At 37.1% G+C, this 18988-nt stretch overlaps 1 protein-coding gene and 1 long non-coding RNA gene across 9 annotated transcripts in view; one reads left to right on the top strand and one right to left on the bottom strand.

Moving 5' to 3' along the window:
• PDE4B (phosphodiesterase 4B) overlaps positions 1–18988 on the bottom strand; it is a 316990-nt gene that overhangs the window by 15266 nt on the left and 282736 nt on the right. For 6 of the 8 annotated variants that reach the window (XM_072997776.2, XM_072997778.2, XM_072997777.2 and 3 more), the window contains one exon: positions 15986–16098. In XM_072997776.2, the coding sequence (XP_072853877.1) occupies positions 15986–16098 (113 nt within the window). Of the gene's footprint in view, positions 1–258; positions 2595–15985; positions 16130–18988 lie in introns of those variants that run through there. The other 2 variants (XM_078392961.1, XM_072997783.2) reach the window with 2 other exon arrangements.
• On the top strand, positions 1678–14708 carry LOC144589077 (uncharacterized). The gene is made up of 2 exons (XR_013544972.1): positions 1678–1754; positions 2589–14708. It is a non-coding gene; the product is annotated as an uncharacterized LOC144589077 (long non-coding RNA).

Raw genomic sequence — 18988 nt, 5'->3', positions numbered from 1 at the left:
AAATGTTCTTAGTTTGCATGCCATTTTATTTGTATGCCAATATTATGCTGTACTCTACACATTTATACTATATGTTTATAACTGTACAGTAACATTTGCATCTATATGTATGCATTTGATATAGACTCAGCCTCACATGCATTTATAATACATATCTATGACTACAGAGTGATATCTATATCTCTGTATTTGAATCTTCTATATACCGAACCCCACATACATAGAACACAATTGCATTTTATTATGTATTTAACCCACCTTGATATATCCCCATGATACTGATAACAAATAGTTTGCTTCAGGCATTTTTGGAAGACTTTGCAAGTCAAAAGGGGAAAAAACAACCTCTGAAGATTTTGGAGATCAAAAAAGGGACTCCTCCCGAGCCAGGATACCCAGTTTCCTAGTCAGTGAAAGGATTATAAATCTAAAATTCCAGCAATCATGGCTACTTGCTTCTCCACAACCATAGCAATCTTTGTATTCCAGTTTTGCAAAAACCACCGTATTGTCGGACTTTTTGCTGGAAGAACACAAAGAAGGCATAAGAGAGCGAGAGCTGATTGGACTGTTTCTAGCCAACTGCCTTGAAGCACTTTTGAATTATGAATAGTCCAGGCTGCTTAGATAGCTGAAGGGATATCCCGCTTCCAGATTAGTATTCCTCTGCTGAACACAGCAAAGAAGAACGGATGAATGCATGTGGAGGTGTCCCTGGCTGTAGCAATATAGCCATCTTTTAGAAAAGAAGATTAAAATGGAGGAAGACCCCGTGCATATTAATAAAAACAAGGCTTGCCCTTTTCCTCTATCTCTCAATTGCTGCACTGTCATTCTGGAAAATCCCTTGTCACTCATTCATTCAGGCTTGCAAAGCTCTATTTTGCACATAAAAGACAGCACATCTTGTTAAAAGGAGGAACAACTACTATGTGAACGAAAGAATCCATATTCTACCATCCAGTGTTTTAAATGTTTGAATGAGCAATATCAAATAGTTTCCTCTTCTAGAACACAAAGAAAACATAGAAAGCTGTGTTACATCTGAAGAACAAATTTTCAGATTGTTGCAATATCCAGATGCTTAAAATTGGTAGTTGTTTCCTTTTGAAAGATAGTGTGCAAGTTTTTTAGGTGCATCACAAGCTTCTAAAGAACTAGGTCACTCAGATGTGTCATCTCTCATGCTAATAGGCAACAATAACATTTAAATCAGAATAAATCAGGATAAAACTGCTATTGCTAATGAAACAGATGTCGTTCTTCATCCATCACACTCAAGAGTAATAAAATTTCTAAAATATAAATGATTTGCCTAAATATCTGCTAATGCTATTTTATAAATCTGCTGTTGTGTCCCCCCCCCGCCCCATCACTTTCCTCTCTGCTGGTGTACATATGCAGCTGATCAAAAGAATACCAAGGTGCCATGGCAACAGAACCACATGACCATCCACCTCCTCTACTGTAAGGCTTCCCTTCCAATTAGTGTCACACAGTCATAATAGGAATTCCAAAACTGCTTTAAGCAAACTGAAGCAAATTTCTGAAATGTAAAGATAAATATGAAACAACTCTAGCCATATATAATCTCCATGTCCTCTTATAAAGGACTGTACTGTCTTTTGGTTGCACCATCAGTTCCTCAGGAAACTATTTTTTTTTTATTTCCAGGAAAAATAATCAGGATCCTGAGCTACACAAAATGAGATGTCATCATCTATTTCATGATAGAATGCATACAAACAATAAGGGTAAAGTATAACATGGATTTTTCATGAAGATTTTTTTTTATTGTTTCTCAAGTCTGAATGAGATTCAGACATGACTGTAAAGAGCACAGAATGTTTATTTTTTTTATTTTTCATTTTTAGTGCTCCATAAATTCTTATCCACTAGCTGTTGCAAAATGGACTAACGAATAAGCTGCCATGCCCTACATCAGTGGTTTCCAACCTTGTGTCCCCAGATGTTCTTGGATTAAAACTCCCAGAAGCCTTCAGCACTAGGTGTGCTGGTCAGCATTTCTGGGCGTTGCTGTCCAAGAATGCCTGGAGACCCAAGGTTGGAAACCACTGCTCTTCATCAATGTTTCTCTGAACTGCAAGTCTAGTTTGCACCAGTCGTTCCAGGCTACTCATTTTCCTTATGTTTTAATCCATTTGGAAGTGCAAGCTGCAAGATCCCATTTGTTGGATGGACAATACCAAATTCTTCAATAACCAAAGATAATTACTATCACCGTCACCATTATCCTTTTGGTACATCTCATTGATATTGATTCTGCAGATTCCCATTAAAGTTGCCCAACCAGCATGGTATCTTTACCTGCTAAAATGCCCCCAGGAATGCAGGGCCTTTACCCTTGCTCGATGGAATGTCATTCCGTTGGCAGTGCTGTACAGGTGGTTCAATGGGTTTGCATCCTGCAAGAGGTGCTGCTTTTGTGAACTAGGTAGAGTGGAGTCACTCTCTCACATGATTTGGTATTGTCCACTCTATATGGGTCTCCATGGGAAATATCTAGACCAGTTTTTGTTAAAGAGATTGTTCAGACTGTGACACACTGAAGCATATTCTTTCAACAGCAGGGTCAGCTATAGTGGAAAACATGGAGGCCTTTTTGAACCAGGTAGTGAGGAGCTTAAAGAGGAAATGAAGAATCTTCACCTGCTCTGGTCTGTTACTGTGCTGCTCTGTCTTTTACAATTTAGATTTGAATATGTAGCATCAATAGCAAATGTAAAGAAATTTGTAATGAGATATACAGTACAATGGAGTTCCCAATACATGTCTCTGAATCTCTGCAATTTTAAATTGCTTTGAATGTGGGGCTTTAGAAGTGGTAGCTATATTAGTCTGTGCTACCATATCAGGCCAAAAAAAAAATAAAAAAAAATGAAAAAATGAGGAAGACAAAGATGTTGTGGCACCTTAACAACTCATTGCTATATTTTAATGTGAATTTTCATCATATTAAAATATAGCAGTTAGTCTTCAAGGTGTCACAACAATTTTGTCTTTTTTGTTGTTTTTTTGTTTGAATTTGGGGGTATATCTGTAATTCAGATTTGGAACACTGGAAGACAAGGCACAGTACAGGTGTTGATGTGTGAGCAACAAGCTGCTATAAAGCTTTGAACTGAAATAATAGGTAAAATGTATCCAACTGAAATAATAGGTAAAATGTATCCATCCAGGGCTTGGGCCCTGGATACCTGAACGACCGCCTCCTTCCATATGAGCCTACCCGGCAGTTAAGATCTAGCCAGGGGCCCTTTTGAAAGAGCCGTCCCTTAAGGAGGTAAGAGGGATGGCTTGTAGACAAAGGGCCTTTTCGGCAGCTGCCCCCAGACTATGGAATGCCCTCCCAACTGAAATTCCTCTGGTGCCGACGTTGATGACATTTCGGCGCCAGGTCAAAACCTTCCTGTTCCAGAAGGCTTTTAATTGAAATAACATCAACTGTGGGTCCTGATGATGGCAATTTCAATTGTATTTTAATTGAATTTTAATTGTATTTTAATCATTTTATTTTTATTGTACTGAATTTTAATTATTGTAAGCCGCCCAGAGACCTCTGGGTAGAGTGGGCGGCATATAAATTAAATAAATAAATAAATAAAATAAATAAAAATAAAATCTTTCTTTCTTTTGGGAAGTCAGAAGGTAAATAGGTAACTATTACTCTGTATAGGCTGTAAAAGGAAGCCATTAAAACCAATGGCTAGCATTTTGTGGTTCAAAGTCAATGTAAGAGCAGCATCACATGGACAGAGGCTGTTTCTGGTGTGCTTCACTCTGCTGCTGGCTCATGGTCAGTTTTCTCAGGAATATGTCATCAGATATGGCCAAGGGAAGGTGTGAATGATGCTCAGCTTGAAGGTCAGGAATCCCAGCCATGTGGGTACTCAGGCTAATGACTTTCAGATCATCAGTCTCATTTTGGACTCACATCAATGAACTGATGTAACTACAGCTTAGGCAAGAACCAAAAAAAAAATACTAATTGACTTTTGATTCTGAGAAATAGACCAAACAGGCCTTACACAATTTCATCTTGTTCACCAAGTATAGTTCTAAATAAGAACAAAGATATTTCAATTAGATTTTGAGTGATTTCTTCACTTTCTGTAGCATCTGAGAAAACAAATTAAGATATCCTTCTGGATCAAGCCAACGTTTGTAGTGGGCAATCACCCTCAGTTACATTTTGAAAACCCCACTGTTTATAAATTAAAAACTGTGCAACCTCTGCCATTCAGTGGACTATTTAAAAGTAAAGAAGGGGGAAAATGCCCTTGCAGAACCGGAGACTGGGAATTTGGTACCCCATTGTGCCTTGAAAGAAAGGAGCTACCCTGCGTGGCCTTGGTACCAGAACACCCCTGGAAGAAAAGAATTATAAGCCACTTCTGAGTATCCTATACCTAGAAAACTCATAAAAGAGTTGCGAAAAGTGGAATTGACTTGACGACACTTAATTATTAGCAAAATGTTTTATAAACATTCAATGGCTGTTTGAAACAGCTGTTGTGTATAATTGGTAGGGGTTTTTTCCCCACATTTGATATGTATTTCATGCACACAAGCTGTTATAACATTGAACAAATTTCAAAATGTTCACAGAAAGAAAGCCATGTCTGCAAGGTCAATATATATATATATAGCATTTCCCATATAAATCCATGAATGCTATGAAGTATAATCTTCTATAAAGATTTATTAAACTAAATCAATAAAAGTGGAAGGCAAAAAAAAAAAAGGTATTGTATATAATAATTACATGCTGTCAAGCCAATTCTGACTCCGGGTAATTCTTTTCAGGGTTTTCTAAGAACAGAGTACTGTACTCAGAAATGACTTGCCATTTTCGGGTGTGTGTGTGTGACTCTGAGATTGTGCAGCTTGCCCAAGGCTATGTAGGTTGGCTCTCCCCCAGGGATATATGATGGGGAATTGAACTCCCAACTTCTTGCTTCACAGCCAGACATCTCATTCACTGAGCTGTTTAGCCAGCCATATATACAAGAGAAAATTACAACTAAAAACCTAATTAAATTAGAATGTATCAATTTGCATCCTTCAAAGAATGTTCATGTTTAAAATATTGTTGACAACATTTCTGTCCTTAGGGAGAATCAGATTAAACTGTACTACTTTAATCAAAGTCTGCAATAAAGTAAAGGGGATTGTGAATTATAAACCCACGTACATCTGAATAGATGATTAAGTGTAAAACCTGTGATTTTATCTTTAAACAATGGCCAATGCATGTGTAAAGCTGTGAAAAATAGATCCCAATTGTATAGTCTTCCTGTTATGCATGTTTTCAATTGACTGTAAAAGTAATTATGAGCTAATTAATTTTGCCAAACAATGAGTCATTCTTCATCTTACAGAGCTAGTTAGTATAAGAATACCTAACTATGATGGTGCCTCTGGTTTTGTTGTCATTTATAAAACATTTAACTATTACTCTTTTAGATCTAAAACAATGCTTCTTCAATTTACAATAAAATCAGCAAATTTTCATTCCAGTTTCTCCAATGTTCCGTAATACTGATTTTTAAAAATATTTACAATGCTATACACGTCATCTGTTTCATTCAAAAGACAAATGGTATTTGTGACAGCTGCATACAGCAATCTAAACTGAACTTTAAAAAGTGACTTCCACTGTGAATTCCTTAAAAAGAGAGCACCATTTCATCCACAATGGATAGAAGGCTACTGATGGTTCATATGTTCATCTGAGATGCCCAGTCATTCTTTCACTTACAGCATTCCAGGGGTCCCTCTTTTCTCCCGGAATATACAAGCTCAGGCTTTTTTTCCTAAGATTTCTCTGACAGACTTATTTTGCTTCTGTTGTCTTTGCCTGGACACTCTAAGAATAAAGAGAGTTTTAGCTACAGGGACTTTATAAATTTACTGAGAGAGAGGGAGAGGGAGAAACTAGATGTTGTCTGAAGCTGATAATAGCCAGAAGCTGGAACTGCATGTCAGAAGACTGCTAAGCAGAAGTTCTGCCAGGAGGTAAAGAGAAGGAAATACTAAGCAGCATCTTTGCTTTGGTCTCTGGGCATGATGGGTCTCCATTTTCTATTGGAGGCTGGTATACATGGAGAACTGTTAAGAATGTAGCCAAAGGATGTTGAACAAAATTTAGAATCTGGGGGAAATCCAGTTGGCTTTTTTAAAAAAAGGACATCAGACTTCTAGGACATATAGAGAGAAAGAAAGAAAGAAAAGGAAAGGAAAGGAAAGGAAAGCAAAGCAAAGCAAAGCAAAGCAAAGGAAAGGAAAGGAAAGGAAAGGAAAGAAAAGAAAAGAAAAGAAAAGAAAAGAAAAGAAAAGAAAAGAAAAGAAAAGAAAAGAAAAGAAAGAAAGAAAGAAAGAAAGAAAGAAAGCCCAACAACCCTGCAATGATAGATTCTATATTCTTTTCTATATATCATTTTGATCCAATTTCATTTAACATGACTTGCTCCCAAATAGTTTTATGTGAGACTTTAAATTAATTGGATTAAGTAAGAGCAATTTAAGGATGAAATTGTAAACAAAACTACATGGCCATAACATGTTGATTTCTGTAAAAATACACAAGATCTCTTTGCAGATGCAATATTTTCATTCACATCGATCAGTACTGTAAGTGACTTTAAGGCTGACATACTAAACCCATTTGGTTCGCAATAAATCCAATGGAATGTAGCAGGACCTACTTCTGAGTAAACATACTCAGGGCTGCGCTGTATTTACAGAGCTGTTTGTGCTCTAACAAAACTACATTGAGTAGACACTGGAAGACTGTACAGAGTGGGAGATTCTTTTCAACACAAACAAAGACATATAAAGTATTCTGAATACAGATGACACATTGCCACTTTTCAGAGAAAAGGTTTGTGCCTATTTATTTTGCAGAATTGGTTACAATTTATACTTTTTTCCCCAGAATGTTACTTTGCTCATTTCACCACCTGATGTCCTGTTTAGTAACTTGTGTGGCATAGAAATAAGTTGGAAAAGTGAGAAATAATACACCTTGTTTAGGTAGCATTTGTGTCAGAAAGACTTGGCAAAATCCTTCCACTTGCATGTACCCATGTCTGCTTTTCAAGCCCACAGCTGGGTGGGTGCTCAGGTAAAATGGTGTCTTAAACGTGCTGTTTATGCTTAAAAAATAGTCTGTGCCTAAGGGACTGATAACAATGTTAATAAACTTGCAAAAATGTATGTACATATGTAGCACATATGAGTAGACTGCATTGATGTCTGCAAAGTGATTTTGTTCTATATTTAAGTCATTAACCAGCTGTTCTTTAAATTTACATACCACCAACATGTTTTTGAGAAGCCTATACTAATAACTGATTGGGCCTTTTCTTCGATGGAGGGAATTATGTGCTCAAGACTGATAATCACATTTTAATAAAAACGCATATTAGTTATACCCATCTGGAGGAGGACTATGTTAACTAAGGGGGAAATTATATAACAAATATTTTACTTGCTAAAATGTTGCCATTTTCTGTATTCTATTTGTTAAATTATTTCTATAACCTTATTACAAATTAGATTAATAATTTCCATGGTTTTATTACAAATTGGATTGTTCCTTTACCGAACAACCAAAATCTACACAAAGGCTGTCATAACGGATCATGAGACTAGGCATTACAGAACTTGGGATAGGCTGAGGAAAAGCAAACAATTTAAGCATCATTCTGATCAGAAATTGCTGTCACAAGGATCTGTAGTAACCTAAAGCCCCCAGTGGAGATTTATTTGCAGTGGGGAAAATATAGCTTTTTGAGCACTCTCTGGATACAAACATTAAATTTGGATTTTGTTTCATTTAAGAAAAGACAGGTGATGAGAGAGAAAAAAATTAGCCAGTCATTTGAGTAAAGTTTCAGCAGAAAAAAAAAATCAATGCTGAAGCGAGGGTATAATAGTATTGTCTACTAAAACCCTTTGGCTGAGATCCTGTTAAGACTGCTCTCATGACAGAATGGGTGTAAGTGGTTAGAGGTTTATCCCACTTGTGCAAGGGAGTATCCAGAAACTTCTTGCACAACACAAGTTAGCTATTTGGAATAGGGATCTCTAGTTGTGCAAGAGCGATGCTCAAGCAAGCAGGAAATTTCATTAGCGGAGCTTTATAGAAAAAATTGGTAAGTATTCTTTACCTCCAGAATGCTGATAGCATAATGGGAAAATACATCAAAAAGAGGTTCAAAGTTGGGCTAAATTCCTTGATTTGAGCAAAATTAAACCTTAATTTTTTATGTCGCCCTGGACCACTGGTTCTTAACCTTTGTTACTCCGATGTTTTTGGACTGCAATTCCCAGAAGCCTTCACCATCAGCTCTGCTGGCTGAGGTTTCTGGGAGTTGCAGTTCAAAAACACCTGAGTAACAAAGGTTAAGAACCACTGCCCTAGACAGTCTCATAAATAAATGCCTTTGACCTAGAAGCCACTCATAATGTATCCAGATAGGTTTTATCTTATTTGAAAATGGAATTAAGAATTTCATACTATTTCACATTGTGATGTCACAGAGAATTGTGTCAGGACAGTTCATATCATTCTCTGAGGTGTATTTATATTGTAGTAACAAATAATGAATATTTTGTTTTAAAGCTAATACAAAATATCCATGTGAGGAGGAAGCACAATAAAAGAGAACACATGAAAGACACTGGCACTCTAGCAGCATGTTCGAAAAATGAGAGACTCACTAATCTCCGAGTAAATTCTTTACTTGGTGTGATACTCAAACAAAGAGCCATAGGTGTTACAGTGTTCCAAAAATGGTATTATTATCAGCTTAGAAATGGTGAGAGAATGCATGTGTGCACATCACCAAGAAAAAAGACGCCCCAAAAATGTACATTTCCTGAATATCTGCCTCCAACCTAATGGTCTATTTTCATCCCAAATATATAATTTTGCCAACTGAGGTCAAAGAACTATACTGCTGACGCAGATTCTAAAATATTTCAAGCACAACTCAGGCTGCCTTTCAATAGTAATATAATGAGACACATTTTCCAGGAAAAAAATGGTCCATAATAGTTCAAAATGACAACATTATATCTTCCCTACTGAGTATCTCATAAAGATTTTGCTATCAAAGCACCTACGTTCACTATACAATAATTGAACAAACACTTTTGAAGGGTACATCATAATTTGCCCCTTTACACTTTGACATCATTAACAATGAAAAATCTTACTCCATAGAAGAATCTGATGGTATGAAAACCTGGAGCATGGACACACGCCCAGAATTAGCTCAGGGTTTCATTCACCTGTGCCAAAAATTAGGCAGCACAAGGGACAAAAATCTAAGTGGCTAATCTCTTCAGCAAAACAAAACTGAGGACTGACAGCTCATGCCAGCTTATCCTGCCTGCTCAGTCTTTTTTATCCCTTTTTAATGCTTATTGAGCCAGTTTCACAGCATGATTTTTAAATACTCCTGCTTTGGATTGCCTAGGCAAATTTCGTGGGGGTTTTTTGCTACATTATTTTTTTAATTTTTGGAAGACTATCAATTGAAAGGATTCAAAACTTGTAGATTCTCTTAATCTACAAGAGGAAGCAACCATTGGTTGTTCTGCCTCTCAGCATAAAGACCAGGAAAAACCTGTGAGCCGCATCTGCATTCTACTGTTGCAGCCAAGACATTTCCAAGCCATGGTAGATGTCCTCCATCATCCAGGTTCTAGGTCATGTGAATGTGAATAATCTCACTCCTATTTGCCCCTTTCTAAGGAAAACAAATCAAGTCATGTACATGTCCTCCCTTGATCTAATTTGTTGAAAACAAAGCTGTTCATACGTTATGAAATTGAAAATTCTTCGTTCTGAATCCAATTGCTAATCATACTAGATTAGATTTATTGACCCTACTATTGAATAGTGAGTTAACACTTATGCAAACCCTATTGATTTGATGGGTTCATGGTAATTTGTAACTATGAACTAAATTCAGGGCTCAGAATATAAAATAATGAATAATCATGCTGAGATCAGCAATATTAATTTAAATTAAATAAAATCTAGCAGTTCAGTGTTTGTAGTTACTACGAGGCTCCCCAGATTGCTTATTACAAATTTATTTTAAGGCTGTTTGATTGCTTACACTTTTTTTGTTTTATTTTGGCTGTAACAACTTTCTCCGAATGCTTTTAAGAGAAAGTCCCATCTCATCAGTAGAGGAGGAATTCCACTGGGGATGGAATTTCGTAATTTATAGCGATGGAGCTTCATTTTCAAAGTCAAGGGAGTGGAAGTAGTTGATTTTCTAGCTGAATATCCAACAATTAATCCAAGCCAATCTTTGGGAGGCATATGCCTATTTGGTAATGTATATTAAACAAAGGAAGTTACAGTAAACTAAAAAGCAAGAACAGTATGGCACACCTTTAGGGAAACATCACGTACCAAGTGAGCAAGATTTAGAACTGGCAGGCTCATGATAAAAACAGCCCTCCCTTTTTCCCAATATGGGCATTGTGCACATAGACCATTGGCTGGCAGCCAGAAATTACCACTGGAGTTTACATTACTGTCCTCATGTTTAGTTTATTTAGCCTCCTAAAACTCGGGTGTGACCCTGTGTGTGTTATGTGAAGAAACCGCTTTTGAAACGATGCAATGAAAGTTTTGTATACTCCAATAGATTTTAGTTTACAGATAACAAAGACAATATAATGGCAAACAAAGGAGAGACGAGCCACAATGAATCATTTTAGCAAGTGCCTACGTGATGCAGGGGAGCATACCCCTCTGGGTCATCGTAGTGGTACTGAAAGTCCCATCCTGGTGTGTTTTGTGAAGGCCACTGCATACTTTACTTTAGTCACGCCATAAATTCCACACATAAAAGAAACAAAGTACTATTTAGAGTGCATGAATAGTCTTGTATCCGTGGTGGGAACAGGGGAACACACATTAAACCCTACCTGAAGGTCACTTAGAACTTCGCTCATTGAATGCAAATATCTGAAAAGACCACTGTAAATACAGTGAGCTGAATTTATTTCCCGATCTCTTGTAATTTGGTGCCCCATCTCATGAGGGTTTCTGGTCACAGGAGCTCTCTAAGCACCCTCAGCCTAATGAGCTGTAGCTAATTGTTGAGGTGCCAGGTTATGCCTGGTCATATGCCCAACTGAGATGTTGAACAACCTTCAGAACACGGCCAAAGAGCCTGAAAAACCCCCAACAACCATTGGATCCTGGTCATGAAAGCCTTCGTGAGTACAAATTTTCAATTACCAACAATTAGCTGCAACAACCTCTGCAAACCTTATGGAAATACCAGTGAGATTCCTGACAACAACTTTTACTTAGGGCAAGTTTTTGAGAATGCAGTTCAGCTCATCAGATGCATTAACTGTAGCCTCAAATGGCATATCAGAACCATAACAAGACCATGTGGCACCCAGGACAAGGAGCACCACTTCCAAAACCCTGCATCCCTAGATTCCTCCCCTTTTTGGGGAGGCAGAGAGGAGAAGGCTGACCCACAATGCTGCTGCCACCACTCTTTGTAGGGTATGTGATGCAGGGTATGTACAACATACCTATGCCAGTCCTTATCATTGTCTGGAAGGGATAAGATGGACATGATAGGCTCTTTTCTTTCCTTGAAAACACAAACTTTCTCCCTTTTTTCAGGTACCTGTGTGTAGGTGTGAAACACCAAGGTGGAACAATCATATGGTGGAGCAACTGTATGAGGCTTTCTGCCTCAAGGAGTGGAAAGCATCCCTGAAGGTGCTTAGCAGAGGAAAGTATTTCAATTCATTTTTCTGACACTATCCAGGCATCTAAACTTGGTGTCCACTATATCATTGCACCGTGGGCAAAGCCCCAGTTGCTCTGTGTAACTTAAGGCTTTGTGGCAGATACACCCACACTGGGAGAAGGGGAGAGAGAAAATGTAAATGCAAAAAATATTTAGTAGCAGAGGGTTTTTTTTTACTGATAGGAACACATTTTCATTATTCTTTAGAGTATATTCTGCAAAGAATTAGATTTTACAACATCAGAATTCTCTTTTAATAATGGAAAATGAATGAATATGCTGGGCAAGTTGTTGGTATCATTAGAAGTATGCTTTACGTTATTGGTCTTTCTCTCACAGTGTTTCAAGGCAAAAGTAATAATAATGACTGACTTTATTAGCATTATTACGTCTCAGGAGCATTGGCTCTACACACTGACTATTGCAGCAATAAAACAGACCAATGTATGAGATATAGTATGTGCTCATATTGCTCGTTCTCTGAAAAGATCCCTGCTTGACTTTTGTTGGTATATCTGTATCAATTTTTAAATATTCAATGAAATTATTTTAGCCTAAATTCAATTACTAGTCCTGCCTGGAAAAGAACCATGGAATCAAAGATATTTCCATAGGTGTTGGCTTACCAGTCAGCAGTCGGTTCAATGCTGAAATCCTATAGCACTTGGTATGGCATAAAATCACATTGACGTAACTTCGTCTGGGGGTAATCCACATGTCCAATTGTGCCATTAGCCACACCTCAGAATTGCTTCCTGAATATACTGTATCTGTCTTGATGCAAATTTTGCAAAGGCTTGCACAACTTCAAGTTATGTAGGTGTAGCTACACAACATGATTTTGTCTGATGAGTTTACTGTAGTTGAGACTAGCAATTGGATTTAGGTGTATAAGAATTTGGAGCCATAAATAATGCATTTAAAATACACTGCTTTTGTACTTCCATATTGAATATGCCAGAAGCAGACTTTTACATTCTGCTGAAAGTCTTGACAATTTACTGAGATCTCTCTGCCTGTGCTGCAACTATATCAATGCCCCAGTCTTTCATAATAAGGAAATACAGGAAGCATCCATCTAGTTTTTGAGAGTCCTCTTGCTACTTTAGGAAATAGGTCAACAGAGGTCTGAAATGTTATTTCTAGGAAAATTAAGGATCTTTCCTAATGTGCCTAATGTCAGTCTTATTGTTGATGGGATTCTAAGAATCCAAATACAGTGCTTCTTCCATAACTACAGATTTGGTATCAGCAGTTTTAGTTATCTGTAGTTTCTCCTACTGCTGCAACCCAGTTTGCAGTGCCCACACACACTTCCTCCTCCTCTTGTCCTTCCCAGTTGTTCTTGTTCTCTTTTATAGGTTCCCTTGTTTCTGAGGTTTCAGGTATCCATAGTTGATCCTGGAATGGATCACCTGCAGATACAGGGGACTACTATATGAACAGAAGTACAAAAAATAATAATAAAAAAACAAACTGAAACTCAGCTAGCACGGAAAGCTGTACAAGATATACATCATGAATTAACTCTTAGTAGCAACAGTGACTGTGTTGCTTTGTATTTTGTAGCTGAAAAAATTGTGTGAGATTTTAATGAAACTAACACTTGCCAAACCACAGTGTATAAAACTCCTGCTGCTTTGGAATGTTTGCTCTTTTAGGAGCCCTCTAAGTTCTGATTGCTAAGCTTTTCCATCTGAATTTCAGACCTGTCCATATATGTATTCCTGTATAATTATTTCACTTGAGAAGCATTTGCCTCTTATTTACTGGAACTCTTTTACAAATCAAATTCTTTCATGCAAAGTTCCTTTGTCCATCGTCAAACAATGAAGAAACATCTTTTGGTCACCTTTTTTAAATAAAGGCACTCAAAATGAGTCCTCCTCTCTTTGTCTACTGTTTTTGCAATGCTGTACTTTCAAAACTACGTCTGTCAGGAAGGAGACAGGAAATTCGAGTCACACTTACAACAGCTGTGCCATGCCCACTATCATTCTCAAATGACGTAGTTTGGGCTTCAGTGGCATAGTGCCAGGAACTTAGCAATAGCAGAGGTCAGGAAGATAGGTCACTGTTTATTCAGCTCTTGCACTTGGGATCATGCTGGGTCTATTTGCTTTCTTCCTCTTTTTTTTTTACTGTTTCTCTTTCCGTTCTTCTTTACTAATGGGGACCTAAAAACATCCTGTTTTCAAGACATCAGACTGTTTGGCTATTCCAAAATTGCTGTGCAGAAAAGTCTTTGATGGAAGGAAGGCAGATTATTCAGATACTTCTCAGATGTGGAAAATTTGACAATAACTTAATTGATTGACATATTTTAAGAGGTTTCTGAGGAGTCTTAGAAAAGCTTAATTTACTTTTTACTTTCAGCTGTGTCAGCCGCATGAGTCACTTCCAGTAACCCAAATCCTTAAAACCGTGAGGATAGTCTGGGATAATACATGGCAAACTATAGCTAAAAATGAGAGGGGCATGACAGACCTTTATCTGAGGCCTTAGTCTGTACTTTTAATGTCCTCTGTATTTTTGTTTTAGTATGGTAAAGACTGAAGAGGGAACCTTTAGGGGAAACTACACAATGTAAGCTTTTTTAAAAAAAATATCCCCCGATTTTTAAAATATTTCATACAGTCCTTTTACTGTGTGAAAATTTGTACAATTCTCATTTCATTATTCTTTACAATAATGCTGATGTGTTGGTTATTAATGCCTAAATTAGCAATGAGGAATTAAGTACAATATGATCACACATCAAAGGCTAAGCTAGGTTTATAGGCCAGGAAGTTCTATATATGCTAAGACATCAGATGTAACTATGTTAAAAAGGATAAAGAAAAGTTACCACTAAAATTCCTACCAAACAATAATAGAAAATGGGCTACAAAAAAGAGCTACCATAGGAAGAAACATTGAGGACATTATGTAAAAACTACTGCCTGTACAGATGTAAATGGGAGCACATTTTAAGGTCCGCACAGCATATCAGATTAGTGCCACATTCAGAGGGAGAAAGTCATATGTTGTAGCTCAACTGCTTTGAAGCCTCCTGCTTTGACACTTCAGAAGAATTCACTGGCTTCCTCAGACACAGGTGAGCTGTGAGCCACATGTCCCATAGACCAGTGTTTGGGAGTACTGGGGAGGCGGTGCCTGTAGCCTCAGGGGAAAGGTGTGCCTTTTGTGCCAGTCAATCAGCATTCAGGCCAGTAGCCAGTTAAGGTGTGCCTGATGTGAAGACAAATACAGCCTTTGCTTTTGAAATATAGGAAGGAAGGTTTATTGGTAAATCCTGAGAAAACAGGAAATGCATATTTCTTTAGAGTAAAATTCACAACTATTTCTTACACTGAACAGATTTAATAAGAACTGATCTTCTTTGGCAAATAATTTGTATTCTTTACCAAAACCAAAAGCGTATCTCCCATCAATTTAATCATAGGAACTAAAACCAGGGCCTAGCATAAATGCTAAGTTATAGTTTCTAACAACCAGCATCACAAGTAATATAATTTACTGAAAACAACGTTTCCTGAAATTGTTATATGCTCCCGGAGAGGAAATTCACAATTATAATCCTAATTTATTTCCAAGTTTCTGGCTTTCATCATTTCTTTTTTATTTAATGATATTGATTGAAATTATGTGTTACTTGATATGAAGCTTGCTTTCATTTCACTGCTCCTTCTTTTTATCTAATGTATCTAGAACTATTTTCAGAATGTAAACAATACTCTGCTGGCTAAATTAAAAATGATACAGGTACCAAAATTCTGCTAATTCCACAATACCTAACAGCAAACTTTAATTCTTAGTACAACTGCCTTCTCCTGTGATTGACTTACAAGCATGGACAGCACTTATCTACCTTGCTTTAGGGATTATTATTATTATTTTTTTGCAACAGTGTAGTAAGAACAGTACAGTACTAGACAGAGGGATGGGGTAGTACTGGTTACAATGGAAGAAAGAATCCATCAGTAGTTCAGTAATTTAGGCACAGATTTTATTTTCAATAAACCAGTAGGTCTGCTAGTAGAAATGAGTGCATATTAAAATCTCTAAAAGCAATTACGTACTCTTCCACTTTTCCATCTTGATTAATTTTTTAAGAAAAGTTTTATTTGTTCCTTTAAAAATTCTGTTTTGCTTACCTTATTTGATGCCATCTCACTAACAGACCGGTAAGTCTGAATGGTTTCAAGTTGGTCTAAACACCAGTCCAATTCCTCCAAAGTTTCCATGGCTAATTTTTGATAGGATTCCTCTGCAAACAAACACATAGACATGTAGTTAGGCTTGAGCGACTGCAGGTTTTCCATGGTGGAATCGCTGCCGCGGCTTGGACCAACGCTGCTGTAGGTACTGGAGTGCTCTTTCATCATGTGTCCTGCAAGCTGCTTGTTCCACTCTCCAGTAGAACAAAATCAATGCACGTCTCGCCTTGGAATGGCTCTTTGCGGTTTGGTGAGGTGGATACTCCCCCCCCCGCGTCGCTTTCTTTTTCTTCTTGTTGGCTTTGAAGAAGCGGTGTCAGTAATATATCAACAAACTTCCTCTAGAAAGGGGTGTAGGAGGAGGGACGCTCTCTGACCGGCTTATCTGCATGTGTGTGCATTCACAGAACAGGAAAGGAAAAGCCGTTCTTCGTAAGCAAAGGGGTTTTTTCCTCTTCTCTTCAAGCCTTAATCATTGCACTGTTTCTTGTACAAAGCGATGACATACATTTCTGTTAGACTTTTCTAGTGTCATCAAGTGAGATTAGGCAATCAAATTGTGCCTTTGTTTCCTTGAAAAAAAAGAAACTGGCTTTAGGTATAAAGGAAGGGAAGAAAAAAATTAGAAGTGAGTCCAGGAGGTTTTTAAAATTGTGCCTCTTCTCCAAGCAGTTATTTGCTTGGGATTTTATGTGTGTTACACTAATGTTTTTTAAGCTGGGAGTTTGGTAAGATGACTCTAACGCAGAAACAAACACTATGGAAAGAGTGAAGTTTTTTTTAAAAATGGAAATCCTGCTTCTCTTACCCTAAACTGAAGTTCTTTCTAGTTCCTGCCAAAGTCACAAAGAAATTCTGAACTGGATTTCCAGAGGGAGTAAAACTTCCTAAAACTTTTGGTAACACACTCTTCTTCACATATTTGACAGGGGAACACAACTTTCATAAAACTGCAGTCTTCAGTATACTCACAGGATTTAAAATGTCCCGTTACACTACAAACATTGACAAAATTGTGCTGTAAATAGCCCAGAGGAAACTCATAAGAATCACATATAACAAGAAAGTTTGGGTCATAAAGTGCCATTTACCTCTGACAAGCTTAATGCTTGGAAAAGTTACTTTTTTTGTATGCCCAGAATTCTCTAGCGTAATCAAGGAGGCACACGATCCCCATTTCCCAATTTGCAGCCTTTATCTTTCTTTTTGCAGGTAAATATTTATTTTTAAGGAATAGCGGCCTTGTCTCCCATGCTTTTGCTTTGGATGGACAGGAAACTGTTTCTTATCCTCCAAATTCACAGGCCCAAAGGCACAAACTCTCCTTATTCCTCTCCGTACTTCTGAATGTCCCATATTCTTGTGACTAGTATTAGAGATGTGTGAATCTGCAAAACATAGCCATGTCATCAGACCAGGGTTGTATCAAATGTCTTTAGTGGAAATTTGAATATCTTTATATGCACATTTTTTTCAAAACAGACACTATTTTGTGCACATTTATCAAATCGATGCATTTTGTGCACATTCTCCCAATGACCAAGCTGTTGATAAAGTAGGGGAAAGAGCCTGTTTCAGAAAATGGGCTGTGCTTTGGTATTTGAACAAAAGTTGGATGGCTTTCTTGGGGATGTTTTAGCTGTGAATTTCTTGTATCAGGATACTAAAGGACTCTTAGGATCTGTCTCAGCTCTACCATTTTGGAATTCTACAATTCTGTGTTTATCTTATTTTTTCAAATGTACACAGTTCTCCATGCACATTTCTGAAATGTACAGTTTTAAAGGAAACAGCATTTTGAAAACAGATTGCTACATAAGGGAGTTTTTGATGTATGCATTATAACGCATAATGTACTGCATTATATTCACAGATGAGTTCCAAATTACATTTTTTATTTAATTGCACTTTAATCTTTGAATTTATTTTGGGTTTAAAGTGCATTTTTTCAAGTCAGTCTAAATTTGAGTCTCCTTGAGTCATATTTTGGGGATAATAAAAGAGGGCTATAAGTTTTATAAATAAAAAAATAAATGCATGTGAATCACGTCTCATGAATGCAGGTTTTCTATGGGCTCCATGCTGTTGTCAAGATTGCAAATACTGTGTGTAAGAGCACTGAAATGTATGTTGATTAGCGTATAGTATGTGAAATGTTACAAATGTAGACCAATGTGTTAATCTATCCACTAGATGGAACTCTCTTTACCTAGCAAATTCCAAGATTAGTAAACTTCTAGATCAGCAGTTTAGTCTCCTGGCATTTTGGTAGATTCACAGATGTTCAAGGGATCTAGTTGTGACACAAACAATGTTTTGCTGTGATGGCAGTTTGCCAACTTTGCAATCCTCTGTGAGGATCACAAATTGCTGAGTTAGCAAAAGTAATGCAAATTCTCATAGAAATGTTTAGAGATGTATTTTATAAGTTTGCCATTTGCTTCACCACCAGGCCTCAATTGTTGGCCATTGGAGAGGTAAATAAACAACTCAAAATGGTATGAAAACCAGTCAAAAAGACAGACAAGGAGCAAAGGATGAGAGAAGAGTACCTATAGAGAAGAGGAAACTCTGCTTCAGGGAGGGGGGTAAAATTTTTTAATATAACAATATAGTAATATGCTTGATACTATTATCTAATTGCTTATGCTTTGACAATTCAGATACTAATATAAGTGTGACTGAATTGAGAGATTTTAAAACTTTGTTACTATACTCTTGTAATACGTTAGGTGCTTATTGCTTCATTTTGAAACACTTTATTAGGTTTTTGCAGTAACGATTTGGAAACGTAAGTTTTTATAGTTTCTACTTTTGGATAGTCAATAGATTGAAACTATTACATTCACATATCTGCTTGCATATCTTTGTTAAATAAGAGAAAACAGAGATTCTTCTGCACATTCAAATCTGTCTACTTTGAATGAGGCAATAAACTTA

Source organism: Pogona vitticeps, chromosome 4 (assembly GCF_051106095.1).
Source record: "Pogona vitticeps strain Pit_001003342236 chromosome 4, PviZW2.1, whole genome shotgun sequence".
NCBI classification, from domain to species: Eukaryota; Metazoa; Chordata; class Lepidosauria; order Squamata; family Agamidae; genus Pogona; species Pogona vitticeps.
This window is presented reverse-complemented; position numbering and strand designations above follow the sequence as displayed.